Source organism: Odontomachus brunneus, unplaced genomic scaffold, assembly GCF_010583005.1.
Source record: "Odontomachus brunneus isolate Ranch 3 - 2012 unplaced genomic scaffold, Obru_v1 Obru_scaffold_071, whole genome shotgun sequence".
Classification (NCBI taxonomy): Eukaryota; Metazoa; Arthropoda; class Insecta; order Hymenoptera; family Formicidae; genus Odontomachus; species Odontomachus brunneus.
Window position 1 is genome coordinate 1,248,458 of NW_022639521.1, and position 19,410 is coordinate 1,267,867.

The 19,410-nt window shown below is 30.5% G+C and overlaps 5 protein-coding genes across 9 annotated transcripts in view; 1 reads left to right on the forward strand and 4 right to left on the reverse strand.

Annotated features, from left to right (window-relative positions):
* The window catches only part of LOC116846861 (four and a half LIM domains protein 2), a 642,247-nt gene that overhangs the window by 327,246 nt on the left and 295,591 nt on the right, over positions 1-19,410 (forward strand). The window lies entirely within an intron of this gene.
* On the reverse strand, positions 959-3,408 carry LOC116846865. Its single transcript, XM_032821241.1, has one exon. The coding sequence runs from the start codon at positions 3,200-3,202 to the stop codon at positions 1,700-1,702; it is 1,503 nt and encodes a 500-aa protein (XP_032677132.1). The 5' UTR covers positions 3,203-3,408; the 3' UTR covers positions 959-1,699.
* Positions 5,514-7,560, reverse strand: LOC116846901. The gene is made up of 2 exons (XM_032821305.1): positions 6,953-7,560; positions 5,514-6,773 (listed from the first exon to the last, which is right to left on the reverse strand). Exons 1-2 carry the CDS (start codon positions 7,318-7,320, stop codon positions 6,767-6,769), a joined length of 375 nt encoding a protein of 124 aa, XP_032677196.1. The 5' UTR covers positions 7,321-7,560; the 3' UTR covers positions 5,514-6,766.
* LOC116846896 lies at positions 9,236-11,358 on the reverse strand. Its single transcript, XM_032821292.1, has one exon. It carries the CDS (start codon positions 10,975-10,977, stop codon positions 9,730-9,732), a length of 1,248 nt encoding a protein of 415 aa, XP_032677183.1. The 5' UTR covers positions 10,978-11,358; the 3' UTR covers positions 9,236-9,729.
* LOC116846867 lies at positions 17,114-19,114 on the reverse strand. Its single transcript, XM_032821247.1, has one exon. It carries the CDS (start codon positions 18,890-18,892, stop codon positions 17,549-17,551), a length of 1,344 nt encoding a protein of 447 aa, XP_032677138.1. The 5' UTR covers positions 18,893-19,114; the 3' UTR covers positions 17,114-17,548.

Below are 19,410 nucleotides of genomic sequence, written 5' to 3' on the forward strand. Positions count from 1 at the left end.
AACAATTGTGATACACACATTTCATAAAAATCACCGTAAAACAGTCTAATTATCTTAATATCCTAAAACTAATTTAATAAGATATTTCTGAGTACAAAAGTTATTTTCACTTCAGGAAGAACAAAACTGCGGTACACCTTTTCATGAGTACTGAATACTTTTGACGATATATCGCCAGGGAATTACACGAGAATTCACATAAAATTTTAAGACAAGACTACTCAAAGAGTACTCGTAAAAGTAATAAAGAATCCAAATGCTACATTATCTCTAATAATTAAACCATGAATAGAGAAGCAAGACCACATAACATGCAGATTTTCTCTTATTAGTTAATAACACTAGCACTTTTTTTTATTAAAATCAGATACAATGACATGATACGTAAACAACAATGGAGAAACAAGTTAGAATATACCTCGATGTTTAAACACTAAGCCATCAAAAAGAGAACAATAAAATAGAGACTCAAGTCTCATAATTAAAAGGAAAGAAAGAAAAAGAGGCTCAAAGAAGAGTGCAATGAGATAAACAGCCTAATAATAAATAATTATACTATTAAACTGTCGACGTAAAACTTAACTATGTAATAATAAGAAAAGATATTAATGAACAAACTTTGAGTGCACTATCCTGATATCTCTATTAATTGTTCAAAAAGATAATTTTTACTATAAGAAAATTGCCAAGCCTTAATCATCGGGCTGATTCTGATTGAAATATACTGAACAATACTAAACAAATACTTTTTATTGTTTTCTTAACTCAAGTGAAAATATGTGAGAAACCATGTTCAAACTTGTACATAATATTGTACCAAGAGTTTTGTTCTTTAACCTTTGGAGGATCGGAAGCCGATATATCGATGCGACGACGGTGTCAGCTTTTTTCCCATTCAATCCAATGACATTGACAAAAAGGTTCTAGCTCTTAAAATAAAAAAGTCGATAAAAAAATAACGGTTCTCAGAAGGTTAATGTTATTTATTTTTCATCCGTAACAAAAGTTTTAAGGGACGCCATACTTGAAAACTTTACCAAAAGATACTGACCTTTTTCTGTAAAGTTTACATCACATTGGCTGCACAGAATTACAAATTTTTTTACATAATAAGAGTAAGTATGCAAAAACTAATTGAATTATTGTGCTTAATGTGTAACAGAAATAATAAAAAATTTCAAAATTTATATCTTAAGTTATCGATTAGAGCGGAAATATTTATTTTATAAAAAGTTTCAGCTTGTATATATCAAATGCGTATTTGGTTTTAAGAAAATTTCAAAGAAGATTACGATATCATTACAACTAAATTTAAAGTTATAGGAAAAGTTTGCAGGATGATTTAATAATATACAGTAATAGTATTAACATATATAGTAATATAGTAACATATTAAAAGCATATATAACATATATTAACATATATAGTAATATAGTAACATATTAGTATATATGGTAATATAGTAACGTATTAAAAACGCACCTAGTATATTTATTTAGTATTTTAATACACAATACATTTAATACATCAAAAAAAGAACGAGGAGAAAGCAATAAAACTAAACAAAACATGTTTTCGAAATCAGCTTTAAAATAATAAAAAATAAAAAATTCTCAAAAATCCATTCGTCCAAGCATTGTGTCTTGTATATTTATAATTATATCACCAGAGTAACCGAATAATTATCATCTAGTATTACTCAATTTGTTGTGGTAACCAGGTTTTGATAGACAATTAAATACAGCTGAGGAATGTACACAGTGTCATTCACATAATCTCTGATTGGTCTATGAGATGGAAATTTATTCTTATTATTAAAAATTGGTGTTAAGTGTATGTTTAACACTTCCTGCATATAAAGGATGTTCCTTTGTGTCTCAATTACTGACGAAGAAGCTAAAAGTACCGGGCAATATTCACGCTGCATTGCTCGTGCATTTAATGTCGATGTATTGTTATTATCCAATTCCCCATCATATCCTATAATCACAACTGGTCGCATATAAATCGAAGTCCCTATATATTCATGATACTCCTTAGAAACGTATCTATACCGTAACCTTTTCCGATTACGTGTGCAAATATCACAAAGCTGTATGTCTCTAGTATTATCCCAGAGTGTTGAACTTATCATTATAATTATCAGATTTGTGATGCGAGGAAATTCGTGTAAAATGATTTCCCAAGCTAATAAATTATTCGAGAGGTTGAAGTGTCCATTTATAACATGAATGACAAAGGTATCATGTATCGACAGAAGTTGTGATAAATTTACAACCTTCAACCCGTAAAGCAGCGTCAACGGCCTTGCGAAGATTTCACTATATACGTAAAATTGAAGTGGCCAAGAATTTGAACTCTTTGAATAATTTAAGCTTTTTTCAATAAATGATTTCATGTCAGGAATGTTTGGTTTTAAATAAAGAAGCTTTGCCGGAATTACTTGATCCTCATCCCTACCGGCTGTAAATATGTTTATTTCAAGAGAAAGTTTTCGCATTTCACAGTTATGGTTTTTATTAATGGCTGTGTGAATAGCGCACATGTTGATAGATTTGCAGACGTGACAAATATCAACTAGATTTTGCTGTTCGCGGCAAATAAAACATGATTTCACATTTAAGAATATTTCCGTTTCATTGCGCCTCAATCTACGTTGTACCATTCGCTGCAAATCATTCATATTCGACCATCTCAAATCAAACCATTTCTGCGGCTCCATGTTACGATTCTGCCACACGTTTTTTTCCTCAATAATATTTTTTATAATCTGGCAGATCTCTTGATGTTTCTTTTCGTCCAACAGCCTGTGCTCCTCGCTGCAGTAAAAGATCATTTTGCACTTCATGCAAGGTCTCAGCTTGTTCTGTTCTGCCGACTTACAAACATGACAAAGATTGGGGTGGAAAAAAATGTTATAATTTAAACGCGAAAGTAGTAAGTTATGTGCCTCCTCTGCCACATCCTCTATCACATCTTCTGCCACATCCTCTGCCACATCCTCTGCCACATCCTCTGCCACATCCTCTGCCACATCCTCTGCCATATCCTCTTCCTCATCCAATACCATATACTCTGCCATATCTTCTGTCAGATTCTTTGCCATAAAATCTGCCATAAAGTCTGCCACAATCTCTGTCACATCCTTTGTCATATCGTCTGCCATATTTTCTGACTTACACTCTTCCATATTTTCTGTCATTACTCTCAATGCGGTATGCGTGCGTGTTAATGCGTGTATGTATGTAACTGACGTTTAGGAACGTTCTTTTTACAAATACAACAATTTTTGAAAATAACGTATCAAACTCGAAAGCTTAAGCTTTAAGAACTTATATATTGATTGTAGATTCAACAACTGTCCAGAGGACACTAATGAAATGTTTACATGTGCTCCTACTTGAGCATGAAAATGTTGACACAACCCAATATTTATACAAAGATATTACGAACTATATACATTGATTCCCAGTATAATTTCATAATCAAATTTCAATAACGGGTACACTTATAATAGTGTATTTATATTATAATTTAAACTCGTATGATGAAATTATCTTTGTTGGAGCAAAGCGTCGATGAGATAATCATAAGAGTTTTCATACAAATGACCGTAAACGTAGATGCAAAACGTTTAATTGAAGGATCGATCAGGATAATGCTTTAAGTTGCATCTAAAAGAAGACAGAAGTAACCGTGCGTGTTTTAAACTAAGTAATTGGAATTTTAATAAGTCGAATAGAATTTCTTTTTACTTGTTATTAGATTTACCGTTCGTGCTGTCTTTTGCCAGAGTACTTAGAGTAATATCCTGATTAGCTCTTCAGCTAAAGTTTATATTTTATATCTACGATTATGTAAATTTTTTTTAAGAAAATCCTAAAGACTATCAGACATAACGTCTGATATGACGTTTTTACAGTCGGTCCATCGATCATCGACATTTTTCGCCACATTTTTTGACATCCCCTTTACATCTTTCTTAACATGGTTGATTTGGAGAATTTTTCCTTTATAGATGATCCTTTATTTCTTAATTATATGAATATTTATATGAGCTTTGTTCATATGGAAATCGAACGAGAAGTTATCGCTGTCACACTTTGTGACGTTTGCGAGATCCCTCGTGAGAAATCGATATGTCACACGTATGCGACCTTGGTAGAGAACGTGTTAAATTTATAAGAATGAGAGGGACAGAAAGGCAATTAAAAATTGACATATTTTTGAAAATTCTAAATGCACTATAAGCAATATAAAATATCGTAGAATTTTTATATCACACACTTTCTTATATGCTATTGTTTTGATGAGATTATTTCCTATAAATTAAACATATTTGACTTAAATTACATGTTTACATTACATATATTACATTCGAGATATAATGCTTCAATATATATACTTAAACATTATACTTCTGATGCATTTTTTCGTACACGCAAATTAGCATGTAAACAAAAAATACAAGTCTTCTATATTTTTCTTTAATCTATAACTGTTCTTAAAACAATAAAAATTAGTATTGTACATTTCTAAAGATTTAGTTGTAAGTATTAAATCAAACATATTTTATATAAAAATTACGAATAGAATGAAAGCTTTATACGATAATCATTTTAGCTCAATGCTCGAAGAGAATGACATTCAGGAATTCTTTCCCGAAAGAATGTGACGAAATTATCCACAAGTATCATGAGCGCGTAATGATACAATTCTTATTGTACAGCTCGTTTCATTGGTCACAGTACATCCAATTGCATTGATGCTATATCATTCTCTAGATTGATAATTACTAGAAAATTTCAACCATCCGTGTCCGTTTCTAGCTGATCGTTTTCCATGACTGTTGATTCATCAGGCAAGCGGAAATGTGTCAAAACAGAAGTAACATTTTGACAGCTTGACGTTTCTTACATACATGTTTTTATCAGAAGACTATCCGTTCACGTGTAACGCGCAACCAGTAGAAGAAGAGTAAGAATGTTAAAAGTAAATAAAAAAATATTTTTAAATACTTTTTTTACTTAAAATATTTTTTTCTAATATAGTACAGTAGGATGCTTATTAATATTCTGGAGCGCTTATCAAATAACGAATAGTTTTAGAGAAAATATTGTGAGAATATTAAAATAAAATATTAACACGAAAAACTTTCAAAATGTCACTTCTATTTTGACACATTCCCGCTTGCCGAATGAATTAACAGTCATGAAAAACGATCAGCTAGAAACGGACACGGCTGGTAGAAACTTTAGAGTAACTGTCGATCTGGTGAATGGTGTAGCATCAAAGCAACTGAGTTGCATTTAAAATAATCTTAAATATAGGGACTACATACCGCCCTCTAAGTATGTGTCCTACCATTTTCAACTTGTCCCAGATAGATATATTTCCCACACATAAATACAATATTTTATATTTCCTATAAAACGTGCAACGGCCGTTACCGTTATACATGACAAAGATATGTGTTTTTCAGAAGGTGATAATATAAAAGCTTATATATAATGCTCCTTTAACAAACTTTAATAAAAATATATGGAATACACAATATATATGAGAAGAATGTATTTTGCACAGTATACAATTAACAATAAACTTTCCAAGTAGCGATTTAGGCAAGAAATAGTTGGAAAACCTAAGCTTGAAAAACATATTACTGTAGATAATTAAATGCATATTACGAAAGAAGTATTATATCATTCTGTCTCTCGGTGTTATCTCATTCAGCTAAAAATACTTATACTATTAATAATATATATTATTAATACATATTGAAAATGCATCAAGTATATTTATTTAATACTTTAATACATAGTATATTTAGTACACTAAAAAAAGAACAAGGAGAGAGCAATAAAACTAAACAAAACATGTCTTCGAAATCAGCTTTAAAATAATAAGAAATCGGAAAATTCTCAAAAATCCATTCATCCAAGCATTGTATCCTGCATATTTACAATTATACCACCAGAGAAACGACAAAATTATCATCTAATATTATTGATTTCGTTTGGTTGAATATAGGCCCTGATAGACAATTAGATACTGACAAGGAATGAACACATTGTCATTCACATAATCCCTGATTGGTCTATGAGATAAGAATTTATTTATATTATTAAAAATTGGTGCTAAGTGTAAGCCTAACATTTCCTGTATATTAATTATGTTATTTTGAGTCACATATTCTGATGAAGAAGTTAAAAGTACAGGGCAGTGTTCACGCTGCATTGCTTGTAAATTTAATACCGTTATCTGGTTATTCTGCAATTCTGCATCATATACTATAATCAGATTTGCTCTTTTAAAAGTCACACTCTCTCTATATTCATGATAATTCTTAGAAATAATTATATACTGTAAACTTTTCTTGCTATGTGTGCAAATATCACAAAGCTGTATGTTTATAGCATTATCCCCGAGTATTGGCTCTATTATTATAATTATCAGATTTGTGATGTGAGAAAGTTCGTGCAACATGATTTCCCAAGCTAATGAAAGTTTGTAGAGCACAAAGTTTCCATATATAATATGAATGACAAAGGTACCATGCATTGGCAGAAGTGGTGATAAATTTGCAACCTTTATCCCGTAAAGCAGCGTCAACGGCTTTGAGAAGTTTTCACTATACATGTAAAATTTAAGTGGCCAACGATTTATACTCTCTGAATAATCTAAACTTTCTTCAATAAATGATTTCATGTCATTAATGTTTGATTTTAAATGAAGAAGCTCTGTCGGAATTCGTTGATGCTCACCATTACCGGCTGCAAAAATATTTATTTCAAGAGAAAGTTTTCTCATTTCACAGTTATGGCTTTTACTAATTGATTTATGATCAGAGCACATGTTGATAGATTTGCAAATGTAACAAATGTCAACTAGATTTTGCTGTTCGCGGCAAATAAAACATGATTTTACATTTAAAAATAATTCCATTTCATACTTCTTCAATTTACGTTGCAGCATACTCTTCAAAGCATCTACATTCGAGCCTCTAAAGTTAATCCATTCTTTCGGGTTCATTTTACGACTACTCCATATATCTTTTTGCTTAATTACATTTTCTATAGCTTGGCAGATGTCTTTATGTTCCACTTGGTCAAACAGTCTATGGTTCTCGCTGCAGTAAAAGATCATTTTGCACTTCATGCAAGGTCTCAGCTTGTTCTGTTCTGTCGACTTACAAACATGACAAAGATTAGGATGGAAAAAGTTGTTGTAATGTAAAAGGGGAGGTCGTAGGTCATGTTCCTCCTCCGCCATATTCTCTGCCACATCCTCTGTCATATCTTTTGACATATCCTCTGCCATATTTCCTGCGATTACTCTCAATGCAGTATGCGTGCATATGTGTTCATATAAATGTTCGTATATATGTAACTGACATTTATGGACGTCTTTTCTACAAGTATAACAATTTTTGAAAATAACGTATGAAACTCGAAAGTTTAAGCTTTAAGAACTTATATATTGATTGTAGATAGCGATTCTACAACTGTCCAGAGGACACTAATGAAATGTTTACATGTGCTCCTACTTGAGTTTGAAACTGTTGACACAATTCAATATTTATACAAAGATATTACGAATTATATACATTGAAGTACCAGTACTTAGTTACCAATAGAATTCCATAATCAAATTTCAATAACAGGTAGACTTATAATAGTTATATAATATTTATGATATAGCTTAAACTCCTAAGTATGATGAAGTTATCCTTGTTGGAACAAAGTGTTGACGAGATAAGCATAAGAATTTTCATACTAATTGCCGTAAATGTAAAACGTAAACTTTAACTGAAAGACCGATCAGGATAATGCTTTAGGTTGCATTTAGAAGAAGATAGAAGTAACCGTGCGTGTTTTAAACTAAGTAATTAGAATTTTTATAAGTCGAATCGAATTTCCTTTTACTTGTTATTAGATTTACCGTCTGTGCTGTCTTCTGCCAAAGTATAGGAATCTAGAGCAATATCCTAATTAGCTCTTCAGCTAAAGCGAATTACGATTTACATCTAGGATTATGTAAATTTTTTTTCTAAGAAGAAAATCCTTAAAATCCTAATAGCTATCAGACATGATGTTTCTACAGTTCATCCATCGATCCCCGATATATTTCGTCACACTTTTTGACATTCCTTTTATATCTTTCCTAACACGGTTGATTTTCAGAGTTTTTCCTTTACGGATTATCTTTCATTTTTTAAGTAATTATATGAATTTATTACTGTGGATATCGAATGAAAAGTTATCGCTGTCAAAATTTGTGTCGTGAGAGATCGATATGTCACACGTATGTGACCTTGTTAGAAAACATGTTAAATTTACAATAATAAGAGCGACAGGAAAACATTTAAGAATTGACACAATTTCGGAAATTCTAAACTCACTATGAGCAATCTAAAATGTCATAAAACGTTCATATGAAACACTTTTTCATATGCTATTGTTTCGAAGAGATTGTTTTTCTGTAAATTAAATATATTTGACTTAAATAACATTATCACATTACATAAATTAAACTCTAAATATAATACTTAAATATATATACTTAAATATTATACTTCTGACGTATTCTTCCGAACATAAAAATTAGCACATAAGCAAAAAAAATACGAATCCCCTATATTTTTTTTAAATCTATAATATTTCTTAGTACAATAAGAATTAGTATCGTACATTTCTAAGGATTTCGTTGTAAGTATAAAATCAAACATATAAGTTGTAAGTATAAAATCAAACATAACATATTGTAAGTATAAAATCAAACATATTTTATATAAAATTAGGAACAGGATAAGGTGTTGTACGATTATCATTTAACTCAATGTTCAAAGGGAATGACTCTTTCCCGAAGGAATGCGATATTATCCACAAAGTGCGCAAGAATCAAGAATATACTGATAAAATTTTTGTTGTAGAGCTCGCTTCATTGGTCACAAAACATCTCGAGTTGCACTTAAAACGATCTTAAATACAGAAACTATATATCATCCTTTAATTATGCGTCCTACCATTTTTAACTTGTCCCAAATAGATATATTTCTCATACGGAAATGCAATAATATTTCCTATATAACATGCAACGGCCATTATACCATCATATATAACAAAGATACGTGTTTTTCAGAAGGTGATAATATAAAAACTTACGTATAATGCTCTTTTCACATACTTTAATAAAAGTATATGGAATATACAATATATATGAGAAGAATATATTTTTCACAGTATACAATTAACAGTAAACTTTCCAAAGTAACGATTTAGGCAAGAAATACCACTAGCTTAGGTTGGAAAACCTCAGCTTGAAAAACATATTACTGTCGATAATAAAATGCATGTACGAACGAAGTATCATATCATTCTGTCTCTCGGTATTATCTCATGCATCTAAAAATACTTATACTATTAATAATATATATTATTGATACATATTAAAAATGCATTAAGTATATTTATTTAGTACTTTAATACATAGTACATTTAGTACTTTAATACATAGTACATTTTTACTTTTTTTTTAGTATACTAAAAAAAAGAACAAGGAGAGAGCAATAAAATTAAACAAAACATGTCTTCGAAATCAGCTTTAAAATAATAAAAAATCGGAAAATTCTCAAAAATCCATTTATTCAAGCATTGTATCCTGCATATTTATAGTTATACCACCAGAGTAACGACATAATTATTATCTAATATTATTGATTTCGTTTGCTTATAGGTCCTGATAGACAATTAAATACTGATGAGGAAAGACAACAGTATCTCTTTTATAATCCATCACTGGTCTATAAGATGGGAATTTATTTATATTATTAAAAATTGGTTCTAAGTGGAACTTTAACATATTCCTTATATTAATTATGTTATACTGCGTCATAATTGTTGACGAAGAAGTTAAAAGTACAGGGCAGTGTTCACGCTGCATTGCTTGTAAATTTAACATCGTTATCTGGTTATTCTGCAATTCTACATCATATCCTATAATCACATCTGCAGTCCCATAAATCGATCTTTCTGTATATTCATGATACTCCTTAGCAATAGATTCATACAATAATGTTTTCTGGTTACGTGTGCAAATATCACAAAGCTGTATGTTTATAGTATTATCCCAAAGTCTTGGATCTTTCATGATAATTATCAGGTTTGTGATGTGAGAAAGTTCGTGCAACATGATTTCCCAAGCTGATAAAGATTTCCAGAACTCGAAGTTTTCACCTATAATATGAATGACAAAGGTATCATGCATCGATAGATGTGGTAATAAATTTGCAACGTTCATCCCGTAAAGCAGCGTCAACGGCTTTGACAAATTTTCACTATATATGTAAAATTTAAGTGGCCAACGATTTGTACTCTCTGAATAATCTAAGCTTTCTTCAATAAATGATTTCATATTATTAGTGGTTGGTTTCAAATGAAGAAGCCTTTCCGGAATTGGTAGATCCTTATTCATATTGGCTGTAAAGATATTTATTTCAAGAAAAAGTTCCCTCATTGCACATTTATGGCTTTTACTAAGGGATTTGTGATCAGAGCACATGTTGATAGATTTGCAGACGTGACAAATGTCTATATTATGCTGTTCGCGACAAATAAAACATGATTTTGCATTTAAGAATATTTCCGTTTCATTCCTCCTCAATCTACGTTGCAGTGTACTCTTCAAAGCATTCACATTTGACCATCTAAAGATAGCCCATTCTTCCGGGTTCATGTTACGACTGTCCCATATGTTTTTTTGCTCAATAACATTTTCTATTGCCTGGCAAATTTCTTTATGTTCCATTTCGTCCAACAGCCTATGGTTTTCGCTGCAGTAAAAGACCATTTTGCACTTCATGCAACGACTGAGCTTGCTCTGTCCTGCCGACTTACAAACATGACAAAGATTAGGATGGAAAAAATCGTTGTAATATAAAAGCGGAAGTTGTTTGTTATGTGCCTCATTCTCTGCCATATTTTCTGTGATTACTCTCAATGCAGTATGCGTGCATATGTATGCGTATATATATATATGTACCAAACGTTTAGGGACGTTCTTTTTACAAGTATAACAATTTTTGAAAATAACATATGAAACTCGGAAGTTTAAGCTTTGAGAATTTATACATTGATTGTAGATAGCAATTCGGCAACTGTCCAGAGAACACTAATAAAATGTTTACAAGTGCTCCTATTTGAGTTTGAGAATGTTGACATGATCCAATATTTATGTAAAGATACGAACTATATGTATTGATTAGCAGTAAGATTCCATAATCAAATTTCAATAACGGGTAAACTTATAATAGTGTATTTATATTATATTTTAAATTTGTAAGTACACCAAAAGGATGATTTATTGAATCAAATAAATGTTTCTTTGGAATAGTCCAATCAAATTATTAGGTTGACACAACAAAAATATTTCTTTGGAACTAAGCCGCAAATAAATATTTTTGTTATTTTAAACAAAATTTTATTCGATCAATCGAAAAATTCGTTTGGACTATTCCAAAGAAGCGTTTATTTGATTCAACCAAATCGTTCTCTCTATGTATGGTGAAATTATTCTTGTTGAAACAAAGTGCCAACGAAATAAGCATAAGATTTTTCATACAAATTGCCGTAATCATAGATGTAAAACGTAGACTTTAACTGAAGGATCGATCAGGATAATGCTTTAGGTTGCATTTAGAAGAAGACAGAAGTAACCGTGCATGATTTAAACTAAGTAATTGGGATTTGAATAAATCGAATCGTGTTTTGTTTTACTTGTGATTAGATTTACCGTCTGTGCTATTTTCTTCCAGAATACAGGAGCTTAGAGCAATATCATAATTATTTCTTCAGCTAAAGTTTATGTTTTACATCTATGATTAATAAATTTTTTTTTAAGAAAATTCTAAAAGCTATTAGGCACGACGTTATTGCAGTCGTTCCATCGATCATTTTTCGTCACACTTTTTGACATCCCCCTTACATCTTTCCTAACACGATTGATTCGGAGAATTTTTCCCTTACAGATTACCTTTCATTTCTTAAGTAAGTATATAAATAAACTTTGTTTATGTGGACATTGAACGGAAAGTAATCGCTGTCACACTTTGTGACGTTTACGTCAGATCCCGCGTGAGAGATCGATATGTTACACATGTATTACCTTGGTAGAGAACGTATTAAATTTACAATAATAACAGGGGACAGAAAGCCAATTAAAAATTTTACACATTTTTTGAAATTTTAAACGCACTATAAGTAATATAAAACATATAAATATATAACATATAAAATGTTATAAAACTTTTATATCGCACATTTTTCTTATATGCTATTGTTTTGATGAGATTATTTCCTATAAATTAAACATATTCGACTTAAACTGCATGTTTAGATTACATATATTATATTCTAGATATAATATTTAAATATATATACTTAAATATTATATTTCTGACGTATTCTTTCGAATACGCAAATTAGCACGTAAGCAAAAAATACAAGTCTCCTATATTTTTTTTAATCTATAACATTTTTTAGAACAATAAAAATTAAGGTAATTATTAAAGTAATTATATATAATATTGGCGACTTCATAGATTTCAATCACCTTGACATACGTTGTCAATGTCATTATTCTGAGTAATGTGCAAAAGATTTTAACTGTCGCTCGTCGTTTGTAAAGAATTATTGACAAAACCTTTTATAAACGGAACGTAATTGCGGTACATAGCATACTTTAAAATATCGTAAACAGTACACGTAAATACATGTGCGTGTGTTCCTATTATATTTGAAGTTTCATAAATACACACTTTTTTTCACACTCTTGTGAGAAATTCTCACTGTTTAGCTTAAGTACAACAGACTTGACTCTCCCCCTCTGTCAAATATAATAGGAACACACGCATACACCGCGAGCCCGGGCGGGCGGGCGAGCAGTGTGTGTGTATGTATGTGTGTACGTGCTTAAAAAACTTTAAATTTTCACAAATCGAGATTTTAGCTCGATGTTTACTGAAAAATTAATAAATAATACATTTAAAATATAATATAAACATAATAATTGGTTTGATTTTACTAATTTTAGGCTCTATTAAGTAATTAACAAGTTCATAATTATTACAAATATTTAGAAACTCCCTCATACAGTTTTATTTTGAAATTTAATGTTAAATCTCTGATGTATTGTAACACATTAAGCGAATAACAACTTATGAAGGATGTAAAGTACAAAGAAAAATACAGCTGCCTATTGAAATAGAGTAAACCGTACATGAATAACAACTGACAAAGCGCGAAGGTTCGAATTATCACATAAAAATGGTAAACTTTAATAACTTTTTAACATACAACGAGCAACAGTGAAATCTTTTGCATGTTACTCAGGATCATGACCTTGATAACATATGTCAAGATGATTACAATGTATGAGATCAACAATTTTATTCATAATTACCTGAAAGTTTTGTACGATTATCATCTATCTCAATACTCAAAGCGAATGATCCTTTCTTGAAGGAATGCGACGATATTATCCACAAAGTGTGCAAAAATCAAGAATGCATAATGATAAAATTCTTGTTGTGCAGCTCGTTTTATTAGTCACAGAACATCTCGAGTTGCACTTAAAATGATCTTAAATACAATATTATATACTCAGTAAGATTTATTTTTCACACTATATACCGTCCTTTAAGTATGCGTCCTACCATTTTTAATTTGTCCCTGATAGATACATTTCCCACACAGAAATACAATAATATTTTCTATAAAATGTGCAACGGCCATTACACCGTCATACATGACAAAGATACGTGTTTTTCAGAAGGTGATAATATAAAAGCTTATATATAATGCTCCTTTAATATATTTTAATAAAAATATATGGACTACACAATATATATATAAGAAGAATATATTTTGCACAGTATACAATTAACAATAAACTTTCCAAAGTAGCGATATAATTTTACGCAAGAGATGTCACTAACTTAGGTTGGAAAACCTAAGCTTGAAAAGCATATATTACTGTCGGTAATTAAATGCAAATTTATTACGAACGAAGTATCATATCATTCAGTTCCTCTGTATTAACTTGTGTATCTGAAAATACTTTTACTATTAATGATATATATCATTAATACATATTAAAAATGCATGAAGTATATTTATTTAGTACTTTAATACAAAATACATTTAGTACAACAACAACAAAACAAGGAGAAAACAATAAAACTAAATGAAACATACTTCGAAGTCAGTTTTAAAATAAAAATCCAAAAATTCTCAAAAAACGAATCGTCTAAGCACTGTATCTTGTATATTTACAATTATACTACCAGAGTAACGATATAATTATCATCTAATAATATTCATTTCTAATATTCATTTCTGATATTCTGATATTTCTGATATTCATAATATTCATTCCTGATTTGACCATAGGTGCAAGTAGACAATTAAATACTGCTGAGGAAAAACAACAGTATCATTTTTATAATCCCTCACTGGTCTATAAGATGGGAATTTATTTATATTATTAAAAATTGGTGCTAAGTGTAAGCGTAACATTTCCTGTATATTAATTATGTTACACTGCGTCGTAATTTTTGACGAAGAAGCTAAAAATATAGGGCAGCATTCAAACTGCATTGCTCGTAAATTTAACATCGTTATCTGATTATTCCGCAATTCTACATCATATCCTATAATCACATCTGCACACTTAAAAGTCGATATTTTTCTATATTTATAATACTCCATAGAAATAGATTCATATTGTATATTTTTCTGCTTTATTCTGCAAGTATAACAAAGCTCTACGTTTATAAAATTATCGCAGAATTTTGAATTTATTATTATAATTGTCAGATCTGTGATGTCAGAAAATTCGTGTAAAATGATTTCCCAAGCTGATAAAGTATTCGAGAACTGGAAGTATTCATCTATAACATGAATGACAAAGTTACCACGCATCGGCAGATGTTCTTGTAAATATGCAACCTTCACCCCGTAAAACAGCGTCAACGGCTTTGTAAGGTTTTCACTATATATGTGAAATTGAAGTGGCCAAAAATTTGAACCTGAATAATTTAAGTTTTCTTGAATAAGTGATGTCATGTCATTAACACCTGGTTGTAAATAAAGAAGCCTTCTCGGAATTTTTCGATCCTCATTCCTACCGGCTACAAAGATATTTATTTTGAGAAAAACTTCTCGTATTTTACAGTCATGGTCTTCACTAATGAATTTGTGGTTAGAGCACATGTTGATAGATTTACAGACATGACAAATGTCAACTAGATTTTGCTGTTCGCGGCAAATAAAACATGATTTTACATTTAAGAATATTTCCATTTCATTCCTCTTCAATCTACGTTGCAGCTTACTCTTAAAAATATTCATATTCGATATTCTAAAGTTAGCCCATTGATCCGGATTCATGTCACGACTATCCCATATATTTCGTTGCTTAATTATATTTTCTATAGCCTGGCAGATGTCTTTATGTTCCACTTGGTCGAACAGTCTATGGTTCTCGCTGCAGTAAAAGATCATTTTGCACTTCATGCAAGGTCTCAGCTTGTTCTGTTCTGCCGACTTACAAACATGACAAAGATTAGGATGGAAAAAATTGTTATAATGTATAAGCGGAGGTAATAAATCATGTTCCTCTTCTGCCACATCCTCTACCACATCCTGTGTCATATCTTCTGCCATATCCTCTGTAATTACTCTCAATGCAATATGCGTGTGTGTGTGTGTGTCTGTGTATATATGTAACTGACGTTACTTCTACAAGTATAATTTTTGAAAATAACGTATGAAACTCAAAGCTTAAGCTTTAAGAACCTATATATTAATTGTAGATAGTGATTCGACAACTGTTCAGAAGACACTAATAAAATGTTTACAAGTGCTCCTACTTGAGTTTGAAAATGTTGACACAATCCAATATTTATATAAAGATATTACCAACTGTATACATTGATTACCAATAAAATTCCATAGTCAAATTTCAATAACGGGTAAACTTATAATAGTATATCTATATTATAGTTTAAATTCGTAAGTATGATGAAATTATCTTTGTTGAAACAAAGTGCCGACGAGATAAGCATAAGAGTTTTCATACAAATTGCCGTAGTCGTAGATGTAAAACGTAGACTTTAACTGAAAGTCGATCAGGATAATGCTTTAGGTTACATCTAGAAGAAGACAGAAATAACCGTAGGATTCAAACTAAGTAATTGGAATTTTAACAAGTCGTATCCTTCTTCGTTTTACTTGTAATTAAATTTTCCATCTGTGCTGTGTTTTTCCAGAGTACAGGAACCTAGAGCAATATCCTAATTACTCCTTCAGCTAAAGTTTACGTTTTACATCTACGATTATGTAAATTTTGTTAAAAATATCCTAAAGGCTATCAGATATGACGTCTGATATGACGTTTTTACAGTTGTCCCATTGATCATCGACATTTTTCGCCACACTTTTTGACATTCTTTTTAATTTTTCTTAGCATTGTTGATTTGGAGAATTTTTACTTTACGGATTACCCTTAATTTCTTAAGTAATTATATGAATGAGCTTTGTATAATATGGAGCAAAAAATACGTGTCTTCTACATTTTTTTAAAATCTATAACATTTCTTAGAACAATAAGAATTAGTATTATATATTTTTAAGGATTTAATTGTAAGTATAAAATCAAACATATTTTATATAAAATTAGGAATGGAATGAAGGGTTTGTACGATTATCATTTAACTCAATACTCGAAGGGCATGACTCTTTCCCGAAGGAATGCGACGATATTACCTACAAAGTGTGCAAGAATAAAAAATGCATAATGATAAAATTCTTGTTGTACAGCTCGTTTCATTAATCTTAGCACATCTCGAGTTGCACTTAAAACGATCTTAAATATAGAAGCTTATATATCGTCCTTTAAGTATGCGTCCTACCATTTTCAACTTGTCTCAAATAGACATATTTCCCACACATAAATACAATATTTTATATTTCCTATAAAACGTGCTGCGGCCGTTACACTATCGTACATGACAAAGATATGTATTTTTCAGAAGGTAATAATATAAAAACTTATGTATAATGCTCCTTTAACATACTTTAATAAAGAGTTATGGAATACACAATATATATATGAAAGGAATGTATTTTTCACAGTATACAATTAAACAGAATAATTACACAGAATATAATTACACAGAATAAATTTTCCAAAGTAGCGATTTAAGCAAGAAATACTACTAGCTCAGGTTGGAAAACCTAAGCTTGAAAAACATATTACATATTAAAAATGCAGCCAGCATATTTATTTAGTACTTTAATATATAGTACATTTAGTACATCAAAAAAGAACAAGGAGAAAACAATAAAATTAAACAAAATGTCTTTGAAATCAACTTTAAAAAATTAAAATTAAAAAATCTAGAAAATCTATTTATTCAAGCATTGTGTCTTGTATATTTACAGTTATACCACCAGAGTAACGATATAATTATCATTTATCATTATTGCCTTTAGTTCGATGAATATAGGTTTTTATAGACAATTAAATACTGTTGAGGAACGAACACAGAATCATTTATATAATCTTTGACTGGTCTATAAGTTTTGAATTTATTTTTATTATTAAAAATAGGTGTTAATTGTAAGTCTAACATTTCCTGTATATTAAGTATGTTATCTTGTGTCATGATTTCTGACGAAGAAGCTAAAAGTAGAGGGCAGTATTCACGCTGCATTGCTCGTAAATTTAATATCGTTTTCTGGTTAATCTTTAGTTCTCCATCATATCTTATAATCACATTTGGTTTCATATAACCTGGACTCTTTGTATATTCATGATACTCTTTAGAAATATATCTATAACATAAACTTTTTTGTTTACGTCTACAAACATCACAAAGCTTTATGTTTACAGCATTATCAAATAATCCTGGTTTTATCATTATAATTATCAGATTTTTGATGTAAGGAAATTTGTGTAAAATGATTTCCCAAGCTGATAAAGTATTCAACTGCATTCTCTTTAAATAATGTACTAACTGGATATCGATAAATAAAAACTCCTTGAAATGTTCATCTATAATATGAATGACAAATGTGTCATGCATCGGAAGTTTTGATAAATTTGGAAATTTGCAAATTTGCTTCATCCCATAAAACAGCGTCAACGGCCTTGAGAAGTATTCACTATATATGTAAAATTCAAGTGGCCAAATACCTGAATGATTTAAACTTTCTGCAATAAATGATTTCATGTCATTAATATTTTCTTTGAAATAAAGAAGCTTTTCCGGAATTCGTTCATCCTCATCCGTAGCGGCTACAAACATATTTATTGCAAGCAAACGTCGTCGCATTTGACAGTCATGATTGTTACGAACGGATATGTGATCAGGACACATGTTGATAGATTTGCATTCGTGACAAATTTCCACTAGATTTTGCTGTTCGCGGCAAATATAACATGATTTTGGATTTAAGAATATTTCCTTTTCATATATCTTCAATGTACGTTGTACCATAGATTGCAAAGCATTCATATTCAACAATCTAAATTGAGCCCATTGTGTCAGCCCCATGTTACGACTGTTCCATATGTTTCGTTGCTTAATAACATTTTCTATAGCCTGGCAGATCTCTATATGTTCTTTCTGGTCCAACAATCTGTGCTCCTCGCTGCAGTAAAAGATCATTTCGCACTTCATGCAACGGCTCAGTTTGCACTGGTCTGTCGACTTACAGACATGACAAAGATTAGGATGGAAAAAGTTGTTATAATGTGAAAGCGGAGGTAGCAATTTATCTGTCTCCTCTTCCATGTCTTTTTCCATATCCTCTGCCATATACTCTGCCATATCCTCTTGCACTCTCAATGCAGTATGCGTGTGTGTGTGTGTGCGTGTATGTATGTAATTGACGTTTAGCGACGTTCTTTTTACAAGTAATAATTTTTGAAAATAACTTATGAAACTCGAAAGCTTAAGCTTTAAGAACTTATATATTGTTTGTAGATAGCGGTGGACAACTGTTCAGAGGACACTAACGAAATGTTTACTAACGAAGTGCTTCTACTTGAGTTTGAAAATGTTGACACAATCCAATATTTATATACAAAAATATTACGAACTATATACATTGATTACCAGTAAAATTCTATAATCAAATTTCAATAACGGCTAAACATGTAATATTTTATTTATATCGTGAGCATCATTTCTTTATACATTAAATTTCTCGATAGCTTGCGAATAATTTCCGTTTGCTCCAGTTTATCTAATGTCATGAAAATTGTGGCAATATTGCGATAATATTACTTTGAAAATTTCTATTTATTTTATCAGAAAATGAACATAATTAATCCAAAATTACTGTA

Coding starts and splice junctions, on each gene's coding strand:
- LOC116846901 (XM_032821305.1), bottom strand. CDS start 7,320: ATGGCAGAGGATATGTCAAAAGATATGACAGAGGATGTGGCAGAGAAT.
- LOC116846867 (XM_032821247.1), bottom strand. CDS start 18,892: ATGGCAGAGTATATGGCAGAGGATATGGAAAAAGACATGGAAGAGGAG.
- LOC116846896 (XM_032821292.1), bottom strand. CDS start 10,977: ATGGCAGAGAATGAGGCACATAACAAACAACTTCCGCTTTTATATTAC.
- LOC116846865 (XM_032821241.1), bottom strand. CDS start 3,202: ATGACAGAAAATATGGAAGAGTGTAAGTCAGAAAATATGGCAGACGAT.